Source organism: Mirounga leonina, unplaced genomic scaffold, assembly GCF_011800145.1.
Source record: "Mirounga leonina isolate KUSES-001 unplaced genomic scaffold, KU_Mleo_1.0 Mir_171, whole genome shotgun sequence".
In the NCBI taxonomy this organism is placed as follows: Eukaryota; Metazoa; Chordata; class Mammalia; order Carnivora; family Phocidae; genus Mirounga; species Mirounga leonina.
In genome coordinates this window covers 19,744,822-19,762,995 of record NW_023270436.1, presented here as the reverse complement: position 1 = coordinate 19,762,995, position 18,174 = coordinate 19,744,822, and the positions used below count along the sequence as shown (strand labels likewise).

Sequence of the window (18,174 nt, the reverse complement as noted above, 5' to 3'; positions counted from 1 at the left end):
TGGAAGGGAAAGGGTCAGGTGGCCCCCCTCAGGGATCAGCCATGAAGAAGAGAAGGGGAAGTTCTACCTTAATCAGCTCCATGGGACTCCTGACTGGAGCAAGAGAATGCGCACTGGCCAGGGAATCCGAAAACTTCACCCTTCCTAGCTGCATGACCCAGGGCAGGTCTCTTCTCCTCAATTTCTGCCTATAAAACTGGACAAGGATAAACCACATCACGGGGTTGTTGTGAGGTTATGTAACATGCCTGGCACAGAGAACACATTCAGCAAATGCCTATACGTTTCCTCCTCCCACACCCCTTCCTCTTCCAGCAGGGGCAATTGGGGTAGGCTTCATGTTGGAGTTAGCATTTATTTTTTTTTAAAGATTTTATTTATTTATTTGAGAGAGAGAAAGAGAGAGAGAGCAAATGAGCATGAGTGGGGGGAGAAGCAGAAGGAGAGGGACAAGCAGACTCCGCACTGAGCACTGAGCACAGAGCCAGTCACAGGGCTCCATCCCATGACCCTGAGATCATGACCCCAGCCAAAATCAAGAGTCGGATGCCTAACTGACTGAACCACCAGGTGCCCCTGGAAGTGGCATTTAACCTAGACTCCAAAGGGCGAGGAGGATTTGTACAAAGTGAGATGCAAGGAATGCTTCTTCTAAGCATAAGTGTGGAGGTGGGAAGTTGGGGTATATGTATGAGAAAGAGCAGGTAGCCCAATTGGGCTGGAGTTCAGGGACCCTGCAAGAGGGAGCCAGGCAAGAAAGGCAGGCTGAGCCAGGGTCTCCAGGACCCACAGAGTTCAAAAAGGAGTCCAGATGGCTCTGTAGGCAGAATAAAGGAGCTGGTGGGTGTGAACGTGCTGTGCAAACAGTAGCACACCTGTCAGGTATCCAGGGTTTGTAAAACTCACTTTGAATACCCTCTCCCTCTGCTCCTACCCTCTGGGTTGACCCAAGAGGGGCCTCTCACGGCATAGGAAAGAGCGTGGCTGGAAACAAGACCACTCTTATGGGTGGAATCCAGCCCTGCCTCCTAACATCTGGGTGACCTGGAGGATGTCTGATCTCAGCTCCTGGCCTGTAAAATGGCTACATTAGCTCCCTCCTGGGCTGGTTACATGCAGCCTTATTAAATGCATGACTCTGATGAAAGGCTACCATGAAAGATAAAAGGCTAGGGGCCAGGCAGCCTGGGTCTGTATCCCACCTCGAGCGTGTGACTTAATCTCTCTGAGCTTCAGTTTCCTCGTGTACAAAATGGCTATAAAAATAAATAAATAAATTGGGCTTAGCCTAAGAGATCGGGGTATTATGAGGGTAAATGTGAATTACACACAAAAAGCACTTTCTGTTCGGAACTGCTCCCGAAACACAGAAAGCATTATGTGCCTCCTCATTGTCATCATCGTTGCTAATAATAAAAATGATTACTGTTAAGGTATCTGTGCCTCCGTGTTGATTGCAGTGTTATTCATAATAGCTAAGATATGGGGAGAACCTAAGTGTCCACCAATGGATGAAGGGATAAAGAAGATGTGATATATATATGTGCATATATAAATATATATATGTATGTATGTATATTACTTAGCCATGAGAAAGAAGAAAATTCTTCCATTTGCAGTAACATGGATGGACTTCATTATGCTCATTGAACTATGTCAGACAGAGAAAGACAAATACTGTATCATATCACTTATATACGAGATTACGAAAGACTCAGAAACAGAGTAAAATGATGTTTCAGGGGTTGGGGCGTGGAGGAAATGGGGACAAACTCCCAGTTATAAAATTAGGAAGTTTGGGCGTGTAGTGTACAGCATGGTGATTATCCCTAATAATACTGCATCACGTACTTGAATGTTGTTAAGAGAGGAGATCTTCAGTGTTCTCAACCACAAAGACGAAACAGTAATTGTGTGATCTGATGGGAGGCGGTAGCTAATACGATGGTGGTAATCGTTTTGCGATTTATGCATGTATCAAATCAATGCATCATATACCCTATACTTACACAGTGTTATGTGTCAACTATGTCTCCATAAAGCTGAAAAAATACTACTAAATAATTCTTCATATAAAAGCAGGAGTGCATCGTTTTCAAGAACTTAGGTTCAGGGGCACGTGGGCGGCTCAGTCGTTAAGCGACTGCCTTCGGCGCAGGTCATGATCCCGGGGTCCTAGGATTGAGCCCCGCATTGGGCTCCCTGTTCGGCAGGGAGCCTGCTTCTCCCCCTCCCACTGCCCCTGCTTGTGTTCCCTCTCCGGCTGTGTCTCTCTCTGTCAAATAAATATATCGATAATATCTTAAAAAAAAAAAAAAAAGAGCTTAGGTTCAGGAGTTAGAATGTGTCTCCTGATTCCATTTCATCGATGAGCTAACAGGCTGAGAGCAGAGGAAGGGACTTGCCCATAGTGAGGATTACAGGACCCAAGTCAGTAAAATGCTCAGGGTGTAGCCACCCAGCCTGGGGGGCCAGCCCCTACCTCTGCCCCCACCCTTTGGCAGGTGGCCCATGGAACTGCCCCAGACAGCCTGGCCTTGAAGCCCAGACCTGTGGGTTCCCCCGCCACCAGCCACAGGCATCTTGGCCCCTGTTCCAGCGGCTGCCCCATCCTGTGGTTCCTGCCCCCCTCCCAGGCCTTGGCGCAGGATGAAAGGCCGAGGGGGAGGCTGGGAAGCGAGGGGATGTGGGCTGGGGGTGGAGGAAGAGCCGGCAGAGCTGGCCCCAGGCCACGGTGATCTCAAGGCCCCAGACCAAGGTGATCTCAAGGATGGATCTGGGCTCTGTGGGGGGCTGGGTCCCGCCTGCCACGAAAGAGGCAGGAACCGGGGCCACCACCAGCACCTAGGGCCAGGGAGCCAGACCTCAGGCTGATCTGGCCCAACAGTTCCCCAGCTCTACTGTGAGTTCACACTGTGGGACCTTGGAGAAGTCACCTGTTCCAGCTCGGCCTCAGTTTCCCCATTTGTGAAAGGAAGGAATTGGATGAGAAGACTCCTGGCGTCTATTCCATTGTTCTGAGTTTTTATTGCTCTATTTGACTTCTGTCTCTCTGTCTCCTCCCCTTCGCTGTCCGTCTCCCCCTCTGTTCCTCTGCAGTTCCGTTTTCTTTCTTTCTCTGTGACTCTCCACTTCTCCCAGCCAGTCACCCTATTTCTCTCCCCCCCATCCTGGTTCCCCTATCTCCCTCTGTACCCCAGCTTCCATTATGAGCCAGTGGCAGGACCACTTAGTCCTCCCAAATTGATTGAGGGTGCACTCTGTGCCAGACCCTTGTGCTCAGTGCTGGGGTCCAACAGAGCACAAGAAATGGTGGGGCTTGGGGCTTCCCCAGGGAAGCTCCGAGATGGCCAGTCATGTTCAGGGCTACCAGCTCTGTCCCTGGGGTCAGAGTATGGAGGGGTGGTTGTACAGGCAGATCAGGGAGGAGTAGGGGAAGAATCTAGGCCCAGTGTGGGCAGAGGAACAAGACTCAGGCTTTGAACATTCAACTCACCCGAGCACAGCTCCCCCACCCCCCGCCTCTATCCTGATCTCTATGGCAGGGGGAGAGCAGAAAGGCCGGAGCCAAGGTCAGATAGCGTGAGAATGAAGCAGACAGGCTCCCCAGCCAGCCTGTTGGGGGCAGTTCCTGGCTCTGACACCTCTGTCAGAGAGCTCGCTTGGCTCATCTGTGAAATGGGTACTGAAAGTACCAAATAAGGTGGCTCGTCCTGGGGCTTGACCACGACGGCGGGTAGGGTGACTACCACGGTGCACAGCGAGCACTCAGCAGGTGGGGCTGTTGACCACACACCCACATCTGCCTTCACCAAGCATCTTCCCATCTGCTGTGCTCCTTGTCACCCAAGTAGCCTGCCCCCCGGGGCTCCCCTTTCCTCGGCCCCAGGATTGGCAGCCAGCGGGGACCCTGTGGGCCCAGCCCAGCTGGGGTTTCGGAGAAAGGCCTAGGGCTTGGGGCCAGGCCCAGGGCGAGGTGGAGAGGCAGCGGGCCAGGGTTTCTGCTGCGCGAGCCGGGCTCACAATGGAAAGTGCTGCCCTCCACAGGAACAGGCTAGGTCAGGGCCCCCGGGGGCCGCTCCCTCCCCGGAGCCTGCTGAGCCAGCTCCCGCTTTGTGCCACAGACCATGGGCCCTGGTGTCTGCCAGACTATAAAATGGGGGGTCGGCCCCCAGTCACCCACTGCACCAGCCCGCCCGCCTGCCCGCCTGCCTGTCCTTCAGCGGGAAATAGCAGGTTCCCAGGTAAGAGGGCCACCCAGCAGCTGCTGAGAGCCCGAGGGGAGGGCAGAGAGAGGGGAGGCAGAGAGAGGGGGAGCTCGAGAGAGCCATAACAGAAGAGACAGAAAGGCAGAGAGAGAGAGAGAGAAGATCAAAGTAAGCAGAGAAAAACAGAGAGAGTGAGAGAGGGAGAGAGATAGAACATCAACATCCCCAGGAAGGAAGGAGCCCAACTGCTAGCTCAGGGGAATGTTGATTCACAGAGTGACGTGGGGGTTGTGGGGGGGTAAGCAAGTCACAGATGTGGCCCAGATGTCTGGCCTACCCAGAGTGGGCAGAGCACAGTGGAGGAAGGACAGGCCTCAGGGGAGGTGGGGGAGGGATCTGCTTGCCCCAACGAGCTCCTTCTTACACAAAGTGTTCAGGCATCAGCTGGACCAGAGGGTTTCAATCTGTGCTATCAGGGGGTCCTCAAATCCCTGGAAATTGTCCCCCAAATTAAAGGGGGCCCGGGACAAGGCGTTCTTCAAATACTCAAAGGCATCTGTGACCCCAAAGCAATGAGGAACTAGACGCATTGACCAGAGCCCTCTCCAGCCAGTTCCCACGCTGGAATGGGTTCCCCATTTCAGAACCCCCGCCCCCATACACACTGAATCCATCCTCTTGGCTCCCCTTTATGCCCCAGTCCCAGACCTGTGTCTGCACCCACACACCCAGTCCTGGACAATGCCAGACGGAATGGAGTCAGGAACCAGCATGCATTCATTCCCTGAACAGGTGTCAATGGAGAAGCTCCTATGGGAGACGCTGCTGAGCCAAGTGCTGGGGACCAAAGGGTGGATTCCTCCGAATAAGGAAACAGCAGAGCGATTAATAACCCTGTTGCTGGGTCCATCTGCTTGAATTGAAACTGGAGTCCTACCTCTGAGTGGCAGGGTGCACTTGGGTGGGTCACCTCCCCTCTCTGAGCTCAGCGGGGATACAAGGCACCCTCTGCATGGGGTCAGCGTTCATTCATGGGCGTAACAGACCTGGAGTACCCCCAATACTCCCAAAGGGGTCATGTTGTTGTTAATCTGGTGGGGCTAATGGATATCACACCAGCAGAGAAGTGCGGTACAGCGGAGTGCACAGCTATACGGGGCACGAAGGAAGGAGATAGTTGGGGAGAAGGGGTGGGTAAGGGAGGGTGTGGCTGTTAGAAGGCCCGGAGGAAGGCATTTCAGGGATGTGTGGTCCTCAGACAAGGAATTTAGAATGAGAGAGAGAGCGAGCGCGAGCAAATGAGTTCAAAGAAGGCTGCAAACGTCTGGTGGCGGGATGTGAGGCTGGGGGGACAGCTTGAGGGTGCCATCCCTGAGTGACCTAGGTTAAAGTCTTCTTTACAGAGGTTTGTAGGTGGGGACCATGTCTCAGGCTGTGAAGGCCTCCTCTACGGCTGCCGTGAACCCAGGGTCTGATGGGAAGGGGAAAGGGACCCCGGCCACAGGACCGGCCCCTGGCCCTGGCCCCGCCCTGGCCCCAGCATCCGTGCCAACGACCAAAGCGGGGGACCTGCCTCCAGGCAGCTTCAAGGTACGCACCCCTGCACATGCTCTCCCCTCATCCCCTCTCCCCTCCCCGGCTCTTCTCCTCCCTTTTACCAGTCCAGCCAGCCTGCACCAGCCAGGGTTCAGAGTTTCTGAAAAGCCAGAAACCACCAGCCCCCCCAGAGGTACTCTAGGAGCAGTAGGTGACCTCAGACCTTCCTGAAAATTCTTCGAAGCAGTGAGGACTGAAAGTGCTTCCCCAGTCCCCTGGGGTTAGGGTTGGTCTGGTTTCAAACTCCGGTGCGCAGAGCTGGGATCATTTCTCAACGCTGGGTTCACGACAAGCTCTCATGGGGTCCACGCCTGGCCGGCTTTTGTCGTTCCGTTCCGTTACTTTGTTAATCGTTCATTTGTATTTAGCTTTGAATAATACAACTATGCCTGCAAACACCGCCCCTCCCCCACTGAAAGCCAGAACCGGGTAAAAACCCTCTAACTCTGAAGTTACCCCCATGAGCCCACCACCCTTCTCCCCTACTCAAGGCAGCTGCCTCAGTCACCCCTGCCCGCCATCCGCCTACGTACATGTTTACGCCATATTCCTTTAAAAGAAATTCCTTTATTGGTGTTTTACCTGTTTTTAACTTCTTGAAACAGGCCATATGCCATCATTCTGGGTTTTTCTCTTTCCTTTTCACCTACTATGAGATTGCGAATAGTCATCTTCACTGCTGTGTGTTGCTGGGGGTCACTCGTGTTGGCAGCTGTCTGATATTTCAGAGCGGGGCCGTCGGGTGGTTGCTAGCTCTGCTCTGGTGTCCACTGGGGCCAGGATGTCCTTATTTGTGTCTCCTGAGGCCCACATACCAGAGATCCTCTTGGGAGGACAAGCGTAGGAGTGCTGGGTCGAGAGTATGCGAACCTCTTCCTTGTAGAGCTGGGGAAACTGAGACCTGGAGAAGGAAGACACTTGCCTCGGTTGACGTGAATGGCAAGGTTTCCCCAACTTGGGACAACGAGCAGATGAAAACCCAAAATAGTGGAGGCTCAGTGAAGCAGGGAATTAGCCCAAGTTCAATGCAGAGGCCCCTACGTTGAGGCAGGTGGACTGGCGAGTGTTTTCTGAGCATCAGCTCTGTGGCAGATACTGAGGCTGAAGCTGGAGGTGCAGAATTAGATCAACCCCATACCCCACCCTGGAGGAGCTCTTGGTCTTTGGAGGTTGAATAAAGGGGGAAAGGGGTGCATAGAGAGAGACCCAGAAGCAAAGCAGCAGTGACTGTATTACTTGTGCTAATAATGGGCTGAGCACAGTGCAGGAGCACTCAACCAAGCCCACATGGGGCGAGAGCATCAGGGAAGACTTCCTGGAGGAGGTGACATCTGAGTCTAGAGCAAGACAGGGAACATGAACTCCAAGATGGGAATGTAGGGTGGAGGGGGCATTCCAGGCAGAAGGAACAGTACAGAGGAAGGAAGGAAGATCCATCAGTCCCTAATGATGGTGCAGATACTAAGTTCGGAAGTGGAAGGAAGGGAGGACAGGATTGTTTCACAGAATCTGGCTCATGGCCCACTCTCATATGATCTGTGCGGGCCTGCTTTTATTTATATAAACAAAGATTTATATTTATATTTATATTTATATTTAACAAAGTTTTGACCTGGAGCCTCTCCAGATGGGAGGTGTACCTCCCCCACTCACTCTGCACCCCTTTCCCCGGGACGGGGATTCTCTCTCCTGCAGCTGGTGGTCTTCGAGCAGGAGAACTTCCAGGGCCGTTGTGTGGAATTCTCCGGGGAGTGCTTGAACCTGGGAGACCGTGGCTTTGACCGAGTGCGCAGCCTCATCGTCACCTTGGGACCGTGAGTGTGGGGCAGGGGGGGACGTTCCCAGTGCCAGGGTAAAATAATAATAATAAGGAAATACGGTAGCCACCATTTACCAGGCACCTGCTCCATGCCTGCCCACCATGCTAGCTGAGTCACGTATATTATTTCCAGTCTTCATCTCAAACTTGGGGGGGGTCTTACTCCCCTTCCCATTTTACAGATAAAGAAACTGAGGTCCAGAGAGGTGATTTGATCAGCATCAGGTCACACTCACAGTGAGTCATGATGCGGGGGGGAGAAATGCTGTCTCTCTATAGAAGGAGCCCTGCCCATCACTGAGGACAGGAGGAGACCAGAGGGCCCAAGGGTCCACGAGCTATCCCCTCTCCTGGGCATCAAGCAGCCCTGCGAGAAATAATAAGCATCTGTTGAGCACCCACGAGGTACCAGACACTGACAGAGGGCTTTACCTAGATGATCGCTATGTAAGGTAGGGACTATTCTTATGCCCATTTGACAGTTGGGGAAATGGAGGCTCGGAGGGGTTAAGTCCCTTGGCCGAGCACCTAGTGGTAAGTGGCAGAGTCTGGATACAACTTAGGTCAATCGGTGTCACCCACAGTGCTTTTGTTACCGTACTCCAATGCCTACCCCTGACTGTCTGGGCTTCTCTGGGCCTTAGTGACCCTCATGCAAAGCAGGAATAATTGTCCCTTTGCTCATAGTGACTGTAACATAGCAACATAGTAACCCCTGTGGGCTGAGGTCAGGGCACAGGACAAGACCCCCATGGCCCCTTTGCCTCTTGTCTTACCAGCCCCAAATCCCCTAAGGGATATGCTCAGCCTGTACGCCCAGCAATGTGGGACAGAGATAGGCTTTGAGGTCAGTCAGGCCTGAGTTTGAGTCCCACCTCCCCCATTCACCTTGTACAGTCTCTGAGCCTCAGTTTCCCCACCTCTGAAATGGGGAGAGTAAGGGTCCCCACTACCCTCCACGGGATTATGCTGAGGCCTGAAGGAGATAAGGCAGCAATGGGCCTGACACTGTGTGAGTGTCCCAACGTAGTGAGTGACAGCGATGATCATTTACCCTCCCCATTGTCCTGTGAGTTCAGCCAAGTCACCCCGGTTCCAGGGTAGGTGGTGGAGAGGGGCGCACTTCTACCTCCTGCACCCACCCCCACCCCTGGTGTGGTCAACACAGCCTCAGCCCCACCTTCAGCCCCAAAGCCCAGCTGGGAACAGAAGCTGCGGATGTGGCCAATTTGGGTTTTCAGGCTTTTTTTGGTGACAGTGACTCAAACCCAGAGTATTTCTCCTCCAACAAAGATGCAGCTGGTCTTTGGTGTGTGCTCTGGGGCTGTGCCCAATGGGGAGAGAAAAGGGGCTGTGGTCCAGTGCCCTGGGTCTGTGTCAGGCCCCACAGGGTTGTGGGAGAGACTGTGGTAGAAAAAGGATGGAGAGGGTGAGGTGGGCCGGGGAAGGACAGGAGAGGGGTGCCTTCAACACTGGAGTGGGGACAGGGGCAGGGCATGAAACTTAGGAGCCTTCACCCTGACACCTGACACCATCCCAGGACCTTAGCTGGTGACTTAACCTCTCTGAGCCTCAGTTTCCGTATCTGTAACTTAATATTCCTGCCCTATTTCTCTCCTTGCTCATAAGTCTCCAATGAGCCACAGGAGATGAGAAAATACTTTGCAATAAATATTTACAGTTCCTCATTCTTTTTTTTTTCCTATTTAATGTTCGTTAATAAACCTTGACAAATTTCTTTTTTTTGTATATTCTGCATATTCTTTTTTACTATTATTATGTTATGTTAATCACCATACATTACATCATTAGTTTTTGATGTAGTGTTCCATGATTCATTGTTTGAGTATAACACCCAGTGCTCCATGCAGAACGTGCCCTCTTTAATACCCATCACCGGGCTAACCCATCCTCCCAGCCCCCCTCCCCTCTAAAACCCTCAGTTTGGTTTTCAGAGTCCATCGTCTCTCATGGTTCTTCTCCCCCTCCGATTTCCCCCCCTTCATTCTTCCCCTCCTGCTATCTTTTTTTTTTTTTAACATATAACATATTATTTGTTTCAGAGGTACAGATCTGTGATTCAACAGTCTTGCACAATTCACAGTGCTCACCATAGCACATACCCTCCCCAATGTCTATCACCCAGCCACCCCATCCCTTCCACCCCCCACCACCCCAGCAACCCTCAGTTTGTTTCCTGAAATTAAGAATTCCTCATATCAGTGAGGTCATATGATACATGTCTTTCTCTGATTGACTTATTTCGCTCAGCATAACATCCTCCAGTTCTATCCTCGTCGTTGCAAATGGCAAATTTCATTCCTTTTGATGGCTGCCTAATATTCCATTGTGTATATATACCACCTCTTCTTTATCCATTCATCTGTCAATGGACATCTTGGCTCTTTCCACAGTTTGGCTATTGTGGACATTGCTGCTATAAACATCAGGGTGCACATACCCGTTCAGATTCCTGCATTTGTATCTTTGGGGTAAATACCCAGTAGTGCAATTGCTGGATCATATGGTAGCTCTATTTTCATACAGTTCCTCATTCTTATAACAGGTCCTCACTGGGTATTATGACTCCCAGAGTTATGACAGGGGAAGTTTTGGGGGAGGTGGGCAGGGTGGCAAGACCACATCAGTATCTGTCCTTCTGTAAGCTCGGACCTCCAGCAGCTTTCCTCTCTTTTTAACCATCAAAGATAGTATTCATTGTGCTTTCTCTGTGCAGGACTTGCTCTGTGCATGCCTTTTTAGATCCTCATAACCTGACAAGGTAGATGTAATCTTTCCTCTCTTCTCCTGAGGCTTAATGAGCTTGAGGTTCTTGCCCGAAGTCACTCAGCAAATAACTGATGAGCTGAGATTAGAACTTAGGCCTGTCTGTTTTCAGAGTCAGTGCTTTTAACTTCTACCTGGCACCATTTTCCAGGGCTCCCTTCCCATCCACCCATCCCTCCATCCATCCATCCATCCATCTACTTACCATTCATTTAGCCATCTGTCTATACATCATTGTATCCATCCATCCATCCATTCATCCATCCATCCATCCATCCATTTTCCATTTATTCATCCATCTGCTTACCCCTCCCCCTCCTTCCCTCTGTCCATCAGTATATCCATCCATCCACCCAACCATCATTCTTTTACCCATCTATCTACCTACCTATCCACCCACCTATCCATCCATTCATCTACCCATCCACTCAACTATTACTTCATTCATCCATCCATCCATCCATCCATCCATCCTTTTCTTATCTACTCCAGATCAAGCAGGGCCGAGGCAGATTCGCCTCTATTCTAGGAGCACATCTCCATCTTCAAGTCTGTCACTCCAGGGTGAGTTGGCTCATTCCTCAGACAAGGACCTTAGGCTCCTGGGACTCATCATGTTTCAGTCCATGGTGGTAGCTCATCCCCCACCTGCCCCCCATTTCCTTCTGGGTTGAGGAAGATCCCAGAGAGATGACACTGATGTCAGTGTCCCTCTTGTCCCCTGAGAACTCCTGAACCCATGTAGAGCAAAGGTCAAGGGGTCCCTTCACTTCAGACTTCTCATCAACCTACCCCAGAACCACGGGGGTCCCTTTAACACAAGTTCACTTCCCATCTTTAATCAGGCTGCACTGGGAAAACCAGGAAAAGCCCCATTTGACTTCAAACTTGTAATCAGTTCTCCTAGAGGACTGAACAGCTTCAAATGCAGCCACATTTAATTCTCAGAAGTATCTGAGAGGCAGTTCCCTCCCACTGCCCCATAGCAACTACCAAGTGTGTTCTGTATTCCAGGCCAGTCCTTATCAAACATATGATTCAACCACCTGTATCAATTTTCCCCTTACCCCTGTATTTCCAGGACTATTATTTATTTAATATATTTCATTTTAAATGACCCTTTTGAACACAGGTAAGTATATCTTTAAAGAACCTTTACATCACTTGCACAAAGAGAAAGCCAGCATCACTTGCTATAAGTGAGAGGTACCCATAAAAAATGAACACAATGAACACAAAACAGTGCTATTATACCTTAGCCTGCTCAAGGCTCTGGGCGGACGGCTGTTCTTGCCTTGTTCCAGAAAGAGAGGCTAGCGAGTGTTAAAGGTCCATTAGCATCCAACAGAGACTTTCTCCTAGCTGTAATCAGGTTTAAAATAAAATATCTTCTTTTTTTAAAAAAAAGATTTTATTTATTTATTCATGAGAGACAGAGAGAGAGAGAGCGAGTGAGAGCGAGAGAAGCAGAGGGAGAAGCAGGCTCCCAAGGAGCAGGGAGCCCGATGTGGGGCTCGATCCCAGGACCCTGGGATGATGACCTGAGCCGAAGGCAGACGCTTAACCGTCTGAGCCACCCAGGCGCCCAATAAAATATCTTCTTATATCTATTTTACTCCAGGTTCTTGTAGTACTTAAAAGATGTGAATCCCACAACTGGGGAAACATTTTGCTCACATAATGACACTGTCTCATTTAATCCTCCACCAACTTCAAGAAAATAGGCATATTATTTGTTGTTTTTAGATTTTATTTATTTACTTGACAGAGGGAGAGACACGGCGAGAGAGGGAACACAAGCAGGAGGAGTGGGAGAGGGAGAAGTAGGCCCCCCGCCGAGCAGGGAGCCCAACGTGGGGCTCCATCCCAGGACCCTGGGATCACAACCCGAGCCAAAGGCAGACGCTTAACGACTGAGCCACTCAGGCGCCCCGAAAATAGGCATATTAGATGAAGCAACCAAGCCTCAGAGAGGTAGAGCCACTTGCCCATGGTCACATAGCCAGTAAATAACATAGCCTAGGATCCAACCCACTGGCCTCAGGGCTGCCTTGCAAGGGTATGCGGAGGGCTTCTGCTGATGGTTTCTCTCCTTCTTGTCTTTGCTCCTCCCGGCCCTCCGTCATTCTGTCCATCGCTCTTACATCCAGCTGGGTCGCCTTTGAGCAGTCCAACTTCCGGGGGGAGATGTTCGTCCTGGAGAAGGGCGAGTACCCACGCTGGGACACGTGGTCGAGCAGCTACCGCAGCGACAGGCTCATGTCCTTCCGGCCTATCAAGATGGTGAGTGGTTCCTAAGCCGGTCCTGGGGGATCAGTGGGGAGGGCAGGAGGCAGGGGTCAGGTGTGATGGCAGGCAAGGGAATGGGGGCTGAGCCGGGGAAAGAAGGAGGAATGGCAGGCAGGGAGGCGTGATGACCAAGGGCGCTGGGCCCTGGTGCTTATCGATTCTTCAGATGTCCCTGGCACCCAGCCCCTGCTAGGAGCCCTGGACAAATGACAAACATGAACCCTGGTTTTTTCCCTTCCCTGTTGCTTTTGAGACTCAGTATCCCAGCTGTCAGAGCTAGAAACTTCAGTGTCTTCCTTGCTTCTGTTTGTGGAATGTTTCTGATTCCTGACTGCACATTAGACCCTCCTAAGAGGCTTTGAAAATCCCAGTGCTCATCCAACACATCAAACGTGCAGGTTCAAGCTTGTGTGGGAGCTGAGAAGATGGATATTGTAAAAAGGCACCTTGAACTTCATGATGATAAGACTGAATGAGCTCCTTTATAATATTTAACTGAGTTAAATAGTATAACTTAAAGAAGACTCAAAGCCAAGATCAGTGGATCAGTGGTGTTATCCCCAAGAAGTTCAGTTTTTCCAGAATTGTGTTGATTATGACTCATGAACCAGCCATGTCTAGACTCACCAGTGTTGATTTCCAGTGGTAACCAACTTTTGCCTCCATGATGGGAATTTTCTTTTTTTTTTTTTTAAAGATTTTATTTATTCATTTTGAGAGAGCAAGTGAGAGAGAGAGAGTGAGAGAGCACAAGCCAAGGGGAGGAGCAGAGGGAGAGGGAGACTCCCCACCAAGCAGGGAGCTCGATACGGGCCTCGATCCCAGGACCCCAGGATCATGACCCAAACCAAAGGCAGACACTTACCTGACTGAGCCACCCAGGCGCCCCCATGATAGGAATTTTCATGAAGAACATTCATGAATGTCCATGATGCCAACTGTTTTGGCATCACCAAACTTATCTTAATGGATTGTTCAACCACATCATTCCCAGTGTATTCTCAGAATTTGGGCCTCAGTTATCAGGCTATAACGAACCCTTTGTAAGAATTCATAGATTCATCTTGGGGTGCCTGGGTGGCTCAGTCAGTTAAGCATCCAACTGTCATAATCTCAGAGTCATGAAATCGAGCCCACATCTGGCTCCACGCTGGGTGTGGAATCTGCTTAAGATTCTCTCTCTCTCTCCCTCTGCCCCTCCCGCCCCACTTCCTCCCCCCGACCCCCCCATCTCCCCGGCTCGGTGCATGTGCATGCTCTCTGTCTCTAAAAAAAAAAAAAAAAGAAAAAAGAAAGTAATTCATAGATTTATCTCTTAGTCAAGGGTCCTTAAAAGGAAATCTCTGTCAACAAAGCTTGTTTGGAGGACTGACTAGCCAGGGCATTCCCAGTAGCTTCAAGAGCTTTACTGTCCAATACTGTAGGCAGTAGCTATATGGGGCCGTTGAATGCTTAAACCTTGACTCGTCTGAATAGAGATGTGCTCTTAGTGTAACACAGAGAACCAGGATTTGAATATACAGTAAAAAATAAATAAGAATGTAACTAGCTGGCTAGTGTTGCTATATTGGTTGCATATTGAAATTATAATAGGTTGGACATATTTGCTTACATAAAATATATTATTAGGAAAAAAAAAATCCCAGTGCCTGGACCCCACCCCAGACCAATTAAATCCGAATCTCCAGGGCTGGGTCCCAGGCACTGATATCTTTTTCATGCCCAGCAGGTAGTCTCTGTGTAGCTGGGGCTGAGAGCCCCAGTCCACTCTCTCCTCTCCATCTCGGCCACCGTCCTGGTGTGGGCCACCATTATCTCTTCCCTGGACAGCTCCAGCTCCCTCCCGCCCCTGGGTTCTCTGACTCCTTCCCAGCTCTCGCTCCTGGGAAATAAGATGGATGTCTCACCTGACCATCCTCCACTTAGAGTCGTGCATTCAAACCATTATCGGTTGAGCTCTTTCTGCCAGGCTCCGTTGCAGGCTCTGGCTAGGCAAGGTCCCTGCTCTCACAGGAGGCGGCTGCTGAAAACCTAATCACAGAAATCAGTCTATAAGCACAAAGCACGTAGTCCATGATGCAGAGGGGCCATGCCGTGTGCTGGGAGAGCAGGAGAGGAGAGCGGGGCTCTGGTAGGGGGGTGGGGGGATGGAAGCAGTCCAGGGATGCTCAGGGAAGCCAGCCCCCTGAGGATGGGAATAGAGTCAGCCACAGGAAGCCTGGAAGGTTTCTTCACTGCAAAGTGAGTGCAGAGTCCCCTGAAGCACGGATGAACTGGGTGTCCAGAAACCGGAAAACAGATGGTGTGGCTGTGGCCCAGGGACTGGAGGGAAGAAGGGTGCAAGATGGGAGGGGAGGAATGAAACGTCTCTCTGAAAGGTTCTTCTGCCTTTCGCCGGCTGTGTGACATCGATCAAGAATTTTGACCTCTCTGAGACTCTGCCTCTTTGGCCATAATGAAAACAGTAATACATCAATGTTTCGGTAGCACTTGGCATATGCCAGGCGTTGTGCTAAGGGTGCCATATGTATTGCTTCATTTAATCCTCATGACAACGCCGTAAAATCGAGTCTGTTATCCCCTTTCCCCAGATGAGGAGGGCCTTTCCAGGCTGGACAGTGGCAATCCCAGGCAAGTCCCATGGTGGCCTGAGCAGACTCAGCTCTCTCTCTCTCCACACCCAGGAGGCCCCTCGAAGTTACTTCTCTTTGCCCTATTCATACTTCACAGGCCTGACCCAGTCTTGCCTTCCCTAGGACTCCCAGGAGCACAAGATCTGCCTGTTTGAAGGTGCCAACTTCAAGGGCAACACCATGGAGATCCAGGAGGATGACGTGCCCAGTCTCTGGGTCTACGGCTTCTGTGACCGCGTGGGCAGTGCGAGGGTCTCCAGTGGAACGTAAGCACCCCTCCAGCCAGGCCCTTGGCTTCTGCTTCAAGCCCAGACAGACTCAAAGGCTGTCCTCCTTATAGGATATAAGATCGGGTGCATAGGAAAGGCCACACAGCCACTCCCAAATTCTCCCAGGGCTGGTGCCTGGGATTCCACCCACAGAGCTTTCCTCCTCTGGAGAGTGGATTCGTCCTTTGACGGATTACATGCCCATGTAAACAAGCCTGGTAATTGGTTCTAAAAAGATGGAAGCTGGAGAGAATAAACACTGCTAGACCCAGTCTGGGATTGGAGAAATAAGTGAGAGAGGCAGAGCAGATGTAGGTCGATGAGTCTAGATGTGTCTAGGAAAAGAGCATATTCAGGGACATCCAGACCTCTGGAGAAATGAGCAGAATGACTTCTGAGAGGTGAGACTGTGAATGCAGGGGGGATGACCAGCCACCGAGGTGCTGTGAGACCTGGGTGAGCTCTGTGCCCGTCTCTGTGCCTCAGTATTGCCATCTGCACAATGGGCACACCAGACTCCTTGATCTAAAAGGGCCCTTTATCCAAACTCTTCAGATTTGAAGCTTTCCAAACAGAGCCCTGGGAACTCGTTTCTGTGAGAACACAGAGGAGGACTGGATGCCCCGAAGAGGTTACCGTATCCATCCCTGTGCCTCTGATAAACCGTGCCAGACACACCTGGTCTCCTCCAGGCAAATATAGGGCTTCTGTCGCTCACCCAGACTCTTTCTGAGTTCCTGTAACAGCATCAGGCTCAGGCTTTTTGCTTGGCCTTTCTTCCCTGAAACCCGCATCCCTGCATGCAAGCCATCTGAAATTTACTAAGCTTGGCCTGTGAGCCAGGCACCCCACTAGGGCCCTGGGGGAGGCAGGAATGAATAAGACTCAGTTCCTGCCTTCAGGGGGCTCACTCAGCCCAGCAGGGAGGCCCACGTATCCCCATGAGGTGATGTCCAGCAACACTGGGTCAGAGATGGTCCACACAGCAGGTCAGAGGAGGAAGGGAGGTTTCTCGGATCTGGATGTGCCTGCTGGAGTGGAGGGCAGGTCAGAGGTTTATCCGAGGGGGCTAGAACTGAAAGCAGACTCTGAAAGATGGGCAGGGGGTGTGGGAGAGGCCTGGACAGACCCTCCCAGCACAAGCAATGACAGAAGTCAGAAATGAATCATTGATGATAACGATGTACCGAGCACTGTGCTAATTCATTCTCAGTGAATAGCTAGGGAATCTTTGTAACAAACCCATGCAGTAGGTGCATTAGCATCACTTCGCAGAAAGCAAGCTGGAGTTCTGCTAAGCCCTCGACCTCGATTCTCCAAGCTAGTAAGCGGCAGAACTAGGATCTGAACCAGGCATTGCTGATACCAGAATGCGCATCCCCAACCACTACATGTAAATTCACTTACATACAAAGGAAACCATTATTTGAAAGGAGGCGCCTCCTTCTTCTCTGCCTTATGGCTAACCAGTCCCCAAAACCTATCCTCATCCCTTCCATCCTGTTTGGTAAGCCTCGGGTCACCATCGCTGGTGGGATGCGCATTAATCTCCCTACCGCGTATGCATACCCCGTATACTTAGTAAGAGCTTCTGGTACGTTTTCCCAGTTCTGCCCCGTAATAAACCAGCCCTAGAGACCACTCCCACTTTCTAGAAGGGGAAACCAAGGTTTTTTAGAGAGGTGAGTAGGAAGCCCCAGGAAGGGACAAAGCCAGGACAGAGGAGCTGCGCCCGCTTCCTGTGACCCAAGCCCATGATGGATGGAGAGCGGATTGCAGGGATGGGTGGAGAGGGGCAGGTCCGGGCCGGGGTCCCGGTGCCAGGCAGGGAGGCTGGCTGTCTCCACCCTGTCTTTCTTGCTTCCCTCCCAGCTGGGTCGGCTATCAATATCCCGGCTACCGCGGGTACCAGTACCTCCTGGAGCCAGGCGACTTCCGGCACTGGAACGAGTGGGGGGCCTTCCAGCCGCAGATGCAGGCCGTGCGGCGTCTGCGCGACAGGCAGTGGCACCGTGAGGGCTGCTTCCCAGTCCTGGCCGCCGAGCCCCCCAAGTGAATCCATACCCTGCTCTTCTCCCTTGCCCCACCCCTCCCTCAGACTCAGTTTCCCCATCTTTCCCGTGCAAATAAAAGTTCCTAAAGCCAAAATGTCTCCTGGATCTGTACATAGATGTGAGCTTTGGGGTCCCCCGTCATTGCCAGCATGTGACTTCCCCACGCTTTTTTTTTTTTTTTGTAAGATTTATTTATTTATTTGAGAGAGGGAGAGAGTGCAAGAACATGTGAGCCGGGGGAGGGGCAGAAGGCGAGGGAGAGAATCCCAAGCAGACTCCCCAGTGGGTTGGGGAACCCAACATGGGGCTGGATCCCAGGACCCTGAGATCATGACCTCCGCAGAAGGCAGCTGCTTAACCAACTGAGCCACCCAGGCGCCCCATCCTCAGTCTTAATAATTATGTATACTAGTAATAAAAACAGCAAGCACTGCAAAGTTCTTTACACACATTCTCTTAGCGTACCTTTCGGACTACTTTAGGAGACTGGTATTATAATCACTCCAATTTCCTCATCTG

The 18,174-nt window shown here is 51.2% G+C and overlaps 1 protein-coding gene across 1 annotated transcript; it reads left to right on the top strand.

The window, feature by feature from the left end:
* The first annotated feature begins 4,168 nt into the window (after nt 1-4,168).
* CRYBB1 (crystallin beta B1) lies at nt 4,169-17,749 on the top strand. Its single transcript, XM_035017474.1, has 6 exons — nt 4,169-4,244; nt 5,612-5,798; nt 7,500-7,618; nt 12,561-12,693; nt 15,456-15,598; nt 17,474-17,749. Exons 2-6 carry the CDS (start codon nt 5,631-5,633, stop codon nt 17,655-17,657), a joined length of 747 nt encoding a protein of 248 aa, XP_034873365.1. The 5' UTR covers nt 4,169-4,244; nt 5,612-5,630; the 3' UTR covers nt 17,658-17,749.
* The last annotated feature ends 425 nt before the right edge of the window (nt 17,750-18,174 follow it).